The sequence below is a fragment of the Ahaetulla prasina genome, chromosome 11 (assembly GCF_028640845.1).
Source record: "Ahaetulla prasina isolate Xishuangbanna chromosome 11, ASM2864084v1, whole genome shotgun sequence".
Classification (NCBI taxonomy): Eukaryota; Metazoa; Chordata; class Lepidosauria; order Squamata; family Colubridae; genus Ahaetulla; species Ahaetulla prasina.
The window spans coordinates 27,288,169-27,298,180 of NC_080549.1; the positions used below are offsets into that span (position 1 = coordinate 27,288,169).

The window sequence follows — 10,012 nt, forward strand, 5'->3', positions numbered from 1 at the left end:
AGTGGAATGACTTGCCTTCAGAAGTTGTGGGTACTCCAGCGCTGGAGGTTTTTCCTGCTTGAGGAGGGGATTGGACCTGCCAAGGTCCCTTCCAATTCTGTTATTCTATTCTGCTATCTTTGCCAAACCTGGATACCAGCTTTAGTAACAAAAGTCACGGTCACAGTATAAGTTCTCTGAATGAAATTTGTGCCATGAGAAGAGATCAGGTAGAATGATATGAAAGGATCCAGTTCTGCTCAGAGCCAGAGGAATGTGGAGAAGGAAACTTGGGGAGTAGGGGGAGCATCTCCCTGGAGGATTGAAGCAATATTTCTGCAGACCAAAGTTCTCTGCCTCAGCAATGTTGAGACATCACAACTGTTAATGGGAAGGTTAGCCTTTCACACCTGATCTCCACCATGGCTTTGTGAGCATCTTCCTTTGTGAGCTATCCAAGCTTTTCAAAGCCATCCATCTTGTCTGAAGAGGTGGATACATTCTGATCCAGAAATACTCTTCTGATCTGGAGCACTAGGCTGACTTCCTTGGGAGGGAGGCTGTCTGCTTTCACAGTGTAGAAACAGCATGTTTCTAGTCCTCTGTATGATGTTTGGATAGAGTTCTATTCTTTGGGAAGGTGCACTTTAAGGCTCTTCATTTTCCTTCCTCTGCAATCTTTTGCTCTAATCAAGTCCCATCTCTGGGGATTTGGGAAACTGATGCCTTCAGCCGTACAAGGAATGTCAGAAGGCAGAAGAGTGGGGCTTCCTTTGCACAGCTAAAATTTTGATGGGCGAGCATGTGGTCCCAGTCCAGAACAGGTTCCTCTGAACTAAGGCTATCCGCTGAGGAGGGTAACAATATTCAAGATGGTGGCAACCTTGATGGTGGGGTCAATGATCTGCCCGTGTTTTTAAGGGTGTTGCATATATGATGCACTTGAAAACCAGATGGAGCTTTGATTGCACTATTGTGGCTACCATCTTGAATTTTTGACTAACCCCCCTCCCCCCACACCCGACCCAGAACAAAAAGAGGGTTTGGGAGGAGTCAGAACATGTTAGCAAGAGAAAAACACAGAAGAAATGTAGGCTGCTTGAGGCAACCTTGAAGGGCTTGGTTCTCAGTACACTTTATCAAAATTGCTATGGCAACTTAATAGCTATGTTTCTTTTTATTAAGACAATAACTCTTTCTTGAGGATGGAGAAGTAACGTGAGGTTTGTTAAAGCGAATTATGAATATTGATGCTTACGTTACCCAGTGCCTATGCATACGTATGACTGCATCATTTTCTCCTCCTTTCCTGCAGTGTATAAATGTGAGTGTGTCCTTTTGTCTGCGGCAGTCCTGCCCGTGGTTTTCCCCAAGGAATTCCTCCAGGGCCCACTGGGTAAACAAAATCTGCAGAGAGCCATGGTTATTGGTTGTGGCGTCCTGCGTTTGATTCCACAAGATCCCTTTCCTGTGGCTGCTTTTCCAAAAGCACCCACAAATTTAAGTATCACATCATAATTGCTATCATTTTGAGACTGAAATCATTGCTCAAAACATACCCCCCCCCAAGCGGGTGAAAAATCCCAGCCTTGCCCCAGGAATTGTGGGGTGCTGCTACTTTTGCCTCCTGCTCCTGCCACCGAGTGTTTCCTAACAATACTTAAGTGAATTTCCAGACCTTCTCACCTGAGAGCAAATTCTGTCGCTGCTGAAGCCTCTGAAGCTCCCCAGTCTGATTAATTTCAGTCTCAAATGGGTGTTCAAATCTGTAGCTTTCTTTTAGGCAAAGCATAGAGAAAGCCTGCCTCATCTTCTGCCCAATGTTTATCTACACTGTTTTGGTCTGCAAATTATTTTCTTTCAAAATAATGACTTGTTAAAACCAGCGTCTCTCAACTTTGGCCACTTTAAGATACGTGGACTTCTCCATGCTGGCTGGAGAAATTCTGAGAGTTGAAGTCCACGTATCGTAAAGCAGCCAGGCTCGAGAAACACTTCATCAAATGCTGGGTTGGGCTCCAGACAATGAAGGTATCAACAATGACATCCAAGCTTTTGGACTGCAATTTTTCCTGTCACTCATGGAAAGCAGCAACCTAAAGCGATGTCCACTCGCGTAATGCTGATGTGATAAGTTCTTGTCAGAAAGCACAAGATGTGGGTGTTGAAAAGTGCTGGACAGTAGATGACCCAACTACAGAACTGTCACTAAACCAGAGTGAGGCTGCTTCATTCCACATTCAAGCTGCCTGTTGTGATCAGCTCGACAATAGAGAGGTCTGTCTGTGCAGAGTTCCTGTGAGACGACTCCTTTGTCCGCTGAGTGGCGGCCTCTTGTTTGCAGCAATAATTGCCATCCCAGGTGACCCTGAAGGCAGCCGATAGGGACCGCAGGGACTGACTGCTGGAAGCCTGCTTCTTACAGCACATTCCCAGCAAGGCCCTGAGTTCTGTGCGGAAACCTTCATTGAGCCAGCAGTAAATGAAGGGGTTGTAGCAGGCACTACTCATGGCAAACCAGTGGAAAGCAAAGTACAGGCCATCGTTGCGACCGATGGCTTGGCTGGACATGAGGATCAAGTAGTAATTCAGGGGGAACCAGCAGACCCCAAACACCATCACAACCACCATCAACATCCTCAGGGTCATCTTCTTTTTCCGCTGCTGGGCATAATATTGGTCCATGGTCACATCGCCAATGGCATTCCTCATCCAGAGTTTCCTGGCCACCGATATGTAAGTGACGGAGATCACTGCCAAGGGCAGGAGATACAGAAGCACAAAAGTGGTCAAGTCCAAGGACTTCCAGTAGAGATCTGTCGGAGGAGGGAAGCTGGAAAGGCACACCATCCGGATGCTCCTGTTTCTGGAAGACAGAAGAAGAGAAAACCATGTTTAGTGGAAGATGTTGCACTTTGAAAGGTCCATCCCTGCACGCAAGTGGCAGGGATCAAGTCTCCTTTCTATCTCCTCTCATTTTCTGCTTGAAAGAGGAATGGACAATACAGCTCCTCTTTCGTCAGCTCACCGGTCCAGATGAATTGGACAAGTCACTGAGAGCAATTTCTGATGCAACTGGCAAAAGTATCGTTTTGTAAAGATTTTGGCCAAAATTATTTGGAGGATGAAGTTAATAGAGGCACAAGCAATTTTTAAAAACAAAGACACTAGCACTTAGATGAAATTATTTTTTTAAAATTGTTACTCATACCACGTTACAGTCAATGAGTGAAACACTTATGTTGCCTGATTATTATCACTTTTTTACTGATTGGATAATAATAATAATAATAATAATAATGTTTTAATTTGTATAATGTTTATAATTTGGATCTCAGCTTGGAATCTGTCAGGATAAAGGAGAGCTGCTCATGCTTTGCAGATTATTTGGAAGAAATTCTTTTTGATCTTGCATGAACACAGCAGAAGCCTGGGAGAAAAAGCTACTTGGAGAGAATCTTTTATGACTGAATTCCTTAAAGCGGGAATCGTTTTTTTTCTTTCAGGTTTGTGTAATAGGTTGAAAAGAAGGGGAGAGGCAATTTGCATTACCTCTTTAGAAACAGGGGACGGGCAATTGCATTCACTTCCAAGTTATTTTGAAATATGCACTTACCAAACATGAAGCAAAGATGTGTGAATAGCAAGGCTTTATTTGTATTTTTTCATCCATTCATATGCTAATTTTTAAAACATTATTGGGTTAAATTTTGGCTAGTAAACCTTTCAAGATGTTTTATGGAAATTTGAATATATACCCGTACTCTGTGCATGTGTGTGTGTGTTTGTGCCTTTGAGTCTGTCTTGATTCTTAGGAAACACTGGAACTCGTCTCTGAAGTTTTCTTCCCAACGGTTTGCCCTTGCCTTTTTCCTGGGGCTGAGAGAGAGTGACCGGCCCAAGGTCACCCGGCTGGCTTCTGGGCCTAAAGAAGGGCCAGAAACTCAAGGATGTCCTGGTTTCTAGCCTGGTGTTTTACACTAAAGTGGCTCTCCTCTAGGCATGTAGTACATGCATTCTCGGAAATGCCAAACACAACTTTAGATAATTGGGAATTAATCTGGAATAAAAATTTAAAATTAACCAAATCTACTGCTTACAAAGAAAATCAATATAAAATGCTTTACCGCTGGCACCTAGCGCCAGACAGATTGCCCAAAATGTATCCGAACCTAAGTCCAAAGTGCTGGAAATGTAATCAACATCAAGGTACCTTCTTTCATGCCTGGCGGATGTGCCCTGAAGCGAAAAACTACTGGATTAAGATACAGGGGTGGCTATAGGATATAACAAAATGCCAAATTGAACTGAACCCAGAAACATTTCTCTTGGGAATATTTAAGACAAAATTTGATAAAAAAAACAAGATACTTGATTTTGCACATTCTAACAGCGGCAAGGATTGTGTTCATGCAATATTGGAAACTCAGTAACATACCACCAGAGAGTCTGATTATCCAAAAAGTATATGATTGCACAGAAATGGATAGGCTTATCACAGAACTACAAGAAAAAGAAGATTCAGAATACTATGCGATCTGGGAAAATTGGTACACATGGACAATCAATAGAAATAGAAAATAAAATACATATAAGGCTATTGATGATTAGGGGCCGGAATAGCTCAGGCTGTAAGGAGCCTGTTATTAGAACACAATAGCCTGCAATTACTGCAGGTTCAAGCCCGGCCCAAGGTTGACTCAGCCTTCCATCCTTTATAAGGTAGGTAAAATGAGGACCCAGATTGTTGGGGTGCAATAAGTTGACTTTGTAAATATACAAATAGAATGAGACTATTGCCTTACACACTGTAAGCCGCCCTGAGTCTTCGGAGAAGGGCGGGATATAAATGTAAAAAAAAAAAAAAAGATGTATATAATGTATATAGAAATTATATGGAAGGTAGATCCGAAATATACAATAATGTCACGGTTCTGTTGAATATGTACAATTGTTATGGGGGAAAAAATCGTAATAAAAATAAATTGAAAGGAAATGCCAAACATAACACAGATGTATGACAGGCATGTCAGAAGGGTTTGTACCAAAATCTGCACAAAGGCCAGCGCAGTGTCATAGTAGAAGCCTCTCCTCCCGTGGAAAGTGCATGGGGATTGCATACAAAAGGGAGAAGGTTTCGATCCCTCCCCAGTCCTCGTTCATCATTTCTGATGTTCAGGGTGGTGGCGGATGAGAGGCCTTCCTTTTTTTCTTTGGAGAACTTGGTCAATCTTACCCATTAGGCAGCCTCACAAGGTCCTGGTAGATGGCGTAGGGCAGAGAGAAGCAACTGCCCATCACCCAAATGGCCAGGATGCACAGCCCTCCTTTCACCAGGGACATTCGGGCCTTGAAGGGATGCATTATAGCCTAAAAAAGAGTCAGAGTTAAGCAGGCTGGAACCCCCTCAAGCACCCAACCAGGTAGCACAAAAGGGGTGTCTACGGTCCAGAGTTTTGTGTGTGAACTTTTTGACGGTCTTTGGGATGCCCCTGTGAACCCCAATGGTCAGCACTTCAGGGCAAGTTCATTTCAATCTTGGTGGATCCACTCCCACTAATAATCAGCATCTCCTGGTATCTGACGTGGGATGCCTTCCCTTCCCCAGCTGCACCATTTATTCCAGCTGCAGAACGAGATATTCTCTTAGTGCAGAACTGAGTCTGAGTTTGGGGCAGTAAAGAGGCAAGACCAGCACATGTGATTCTGCTGGGCCTCGGTGTTTAAAAGTGGATCTCCAAAAATTGAAGAGAGTGAGGTCTTCCTTCCTTCCTTCCTTCCCTACCTACCTACCTACTTTTATATTTATATATCATGATGGCTTAGAAATTCAAATGTTTTAATTTTTAGTTCTGGCGTAGAATTTTCTTTTAACATTGGGAAAAGTTTTTTTTTATTATTTCCTTTCTGATTTTTTTCATAGGTAATCTGATAGATTCATTTCATTTTTTCTTCCTTGTATATAAATACACACATACACACACATATGAAAAATAGAGACATTTATATATACCTATATACCTTTATACCTATATACCATGTATACCTATTCTTAACTACATTTTTAATTGTACAAAAGTAATATAGGTACATTATTACACCGCTGCTTAATTTTTACATTATAGGTATTTTTTAAAGGATGTATTATAGGTGGTCCTCGACTTAATGACCATAATTGAGCACAACACTTTTGTTGCTAAATGAGGCAGTTGTTAAATGCGTTTTGCCCCATGTTACAACCTTTCTTGCCCTCGTTGTTCAGTGAATCACCGCAGTCGTTAAGTTAGACACAGGGCTGTTAAGTGAATTTGGCTTCCCGGCTGACTTTGCTTGTCAGAAGGTCACAGGAATCCAGGACTCTGCAACCATCGTAAATATGAGCCAGTGGCCAGATTTTGATCACATAACCATGGGGATATTGGTCATAAGTATGAAAAACGATCATAAGTTACTTTTTTCAGCGCTGTTGTAACTTTGAAAGGTCATTGAAAGAAAGGTAAGTCGAGGATTGCTTACATTGTAAGGTGCTTTGAAAATAGAAACAAAGAGAATAGAGGTTTTTTTAAATAGTTCCCAGAAGAGAATCTAGAGAGGCTCTTACCTGATGTCGGTCCAGAGCAATGGCAGCAAAGGTCAGCGCGGACACATGGATGGAGCAATACTGGACAAAGCGACTTATATGGCACATCGGTTTTCCAAAAACCCAGGTATTGTTGACAAATCGCACCTAGAAGAGAAATCAGGTCTAAGGCAGGCTCCTCTTGGGCTTGTCCTGTGTCTCTCCTCCAGCAGGCAGTGGACACACTTTCCCCTGATGGTGCAGCAGCCTTCCCTAGAACCTTTGGAGAGGGGATGGTTTCGCACGAGAAGCAGGCACACATGTAGCTCCATTTGCACGTGTGGCCGGCATGTACATCAGCTGATTGTCACTCATGCAAATGGAGCTGCACACACATGTACACTTGCCCGCTGCTCACACAAGTGCAGCTGCATGCACAGGTGTGCATGCCCATTGCTTCTGTGGCCAGAACTGGGGCAAGGCCCAGGGGTGGGGGACCTCTGTGTTAAAAGTTTTCTCAAAACAGACTTATTGGGTACATTAGGCTGGGAGAGAGCAGCTGAACATCTTTTTTTTTTTAGAATAGTTCCATTCTACAAATAATTCCATCAACACTGTCAGACTATTTACTGAATCTGCACTACTATTAATCTTCTCATAGTTCCCATCACCAATCTCTTTCCACTTATGACTGTATGACTATAACTTGCTGCTGGCAATCCTTATGATTTATATTGATATATTGACCATCAATTGTGTGGTAAATGTTGTACCTTGATGAACGTATCTTTCCTTTTATGTACACTAAGAGTGTATGCACCAAGACAAATTCCTTGTGTGTCCAATCACACTTGGCCAATAAAATTCTATTCTATTCTATTCTATTCTGAACATCTAAACTCAACTGTTCGCTGAAGTAACTGGACTCTGTTAAAATGGGTAGCCTGTAATGCAACAGATTGAGAGAGACCCACCCACTTATTAATTGATTGAACTATTGAACACAGATGGCATGGCTCAGACCTTGGTGAGGAATGTGCCACCGATGAGCAGAGCAAGTTGTTTTGTGCACCTGGGTGTTGGGTATGAACCCAACCACCCAGACTTCATAGGCTGCTATTCAAGCAACAAACTCTAAACTTCTAGGAAGAAAGGCTCCTCACATCTTTAGGATGCCATGTCAACTTGCAGTGCTCAGGTGGGACCAGGCAAAGGTTACAACCTTACTCAGGTCACCATGAAAGTCCTCAAAAGAAGGAGCAAGTGGGCATCCCCATCCTGGGGAGGTTTTGGTGGGGGTGGGGATTGGAATGAGAATTCCATGGGAGGGGGAAGGGAATGTTTCTGGAATGCCTTCAGCATACACATTGTCTGCAAAGACCATGCCTGGAGCAGCCTTACACAGCCCAATGACTTCCACGTGTATAGGATCTTAAGCCCCATCATTCTCCTCAAGAAAACACATCATGGCTTCAGCTTTAAAGAACCACCCTCCTCCAAACTCTCTTTCTCATCCATTCCTCTCTGTTCTTTGAATGGTATACTTGGGAGTATAATAAGATGGACTAGATCATGGACTTGAACAAGCAAAACAAGGCTAATCCAGGAGGTGACCCTTCAAGAATTTCTCAAGACTACATCTTTTCAGATCTCACAGTCTCCTGTTCTAGCAAGAGGTTTGGCAAACGAAACACTTTTTCAAAGCTGAGGTGCTTTTCCCAAGCTTTAAGTCCTAGTGCCTTGGGCAAAAAGGAAGGAAGGAAGGAAGGAAGGAAGGAAGGAAGGAAGGAAGGAAGGAAGGAAGGAAGGAAGGATGGAAGGACCCCAAATCCATTGGACTTCTCTAGAATTTTCCCTGGGGAATCCTGATTACCAGCGACTGGCCCAATCAACTGGTCTTACAATGGAAGAGTCTGCATTGGGGGGCCCTCTTTAAGAAGGTGACTGTGGGATCAGGGTTACTTACCAGGGTGAAAGGCATGTTCAGGAGAGTGATCAGGATATCGGCTGCAGCAAAGTTGATAATGAAAAGGCTGGTGGCTGAGTGCATCCTCTTGTTTTTGACCACCACATGGCACACCACAACGTTGCCAAAAAGCGAGATGCAAATAATGGCAGAATAAGCCACAATCAGGAGAGCTTTCACCGTCTGGCTCTGCAATTCCTCTTTGTAACGGGTGCCGTTCTCGAATTCTTCCATGGGCTTTACATCCAGGTCCTCGTGGAAGGAGAATCGATTGTGAAATGGAAAGAGGGTGGAGTTGGTGCTGTTGGATCTTCCCACCCAACGGAATGACTTGGAGATGTGTGGAGAAGAGAACCATATGTGCCTGTTCATGGCTGGGAGAAGAGAAGGCAACAGAAAAGTTTTCTTCTCTCCAGAACCAAGGGGACCTGGAGGGATGTCCCCCTTCTTCCAACTTCTCTCCTTTTACTGCCTGTCTGATCTGAACGCTCGTCCAGATTTTTCAGATCCAGCCTGGAATGGTGATTGTTTCCTTCCTAGTAAGTTCCTACAGTTACCGTCTGTTTTTTTTTAATTTCCACTAGATTTGCCTGCTTCCTGTCACCCCAGAGGTCATAAAAAGTGTGGGGTTTGCTTTCTGTTCCTCCAGGCTGGTCAGTTTCCCCAGCAATCAAAGCCACGAAGGAAGAAGGAAAGGCTTAGGAGGCAAGCAAGTCCTTTCCCAGGTTTTCTCCTTCCACGTCCTGCTCGGAAGCCAGGCTGCGCTGTTTGCTGGACGCCTGCTCTGCCTTAGGTGTATTTGCAGCTGTGCGGATGTTATGCTGAGCAACACCAGCAGTGTTCTTTGCCACTTCTTTACAATCCCAGATACAAGGGAGTGGGGGAGAGAAAGAGAGAGTTAGTTGCGAGGAGGAAGCCGTTCCAGAGCTATTGCTGGGAGCTGCTTATCCATCAATCTGGCAGACAAACGTCCTTCAGGGGCTGGCTCCCCCCTCCTCTGTTTCCAGCATTTGCAGGCAAGCCCTGGGGAGGAACTGTTTGTGGTCTTTGTCCACAGCTTGCAGCAAGTCACACCAGCACGAATGCAGGGCTCAGAAACGGGGGGGGGGGGGCAACAGAAATGCCTGAGAGGGAATGCTGGATCAAAGAGGGAGGTGGGGGGCTGCTGCTTTTGTTGGCAAAGATCTCGCAGGTTGCCTTGTGGTCCACTGGAGAGGGCTCCCCTCCCTTCCTATAAAGAATTTGGGAATCAGGAAGAACTTAATCCAAGACCACCATAAATTCCAACAGTCTACAGATGGGTCACAGTTTTGATCCAGCTTTTTCAAAAGCCAGAATCTACCCCCCTCTCTCCCCCCCCCCAGTCAAGAAATGGCTTCAGCTAAATGCCTTTGCTGAAATCTCTGATCACACACCCCCCCCAAAAAAAAATACAGGTTCTGCTCCTGGTGACTCCTAGAAGGAGGAAAAGAAGGGCTTCCCTGTCCCATCTTAGCTCTGCTCTTCCC

The 10,012-nt window shown here is 44.2% G+C and overlaps 1 protein-coding gene across 1 annotated transcript; it reads right to left on the reverse strand.

The window, feature by feature from the left end:
- Window positions 1-438: 438 nt before the first annotated feature.
- On the reverse strand, window positions 439-8,899 carry GPR83 (G protein-coupled receptor 83). The gene is made up of 5 exons (XM_058197088.1): window positions 8,505-8,899; window positions 6,581-6,706; window positions 5,216-5,349; window positions 963-2,845; window positions 439-497 (listed from the first exon to the last, which is right to left on the reverse strand). The coding sequence occupies exons 1-4, from the start codon at window positions 8,874-8,876 to the stop codon at window positions 2,209-2,211; spliced, it is 1,269 nt and encodes a 422-aa protein (XP_058053071.1). The 5' UTR covers window positions 8,877-8,899; the 3' UTR covers window positions 439-497; window positions 963-2,208.
- Between the last annotated feature and the right edge of the window lie 1,113 nt (window positions 8,900-10,012).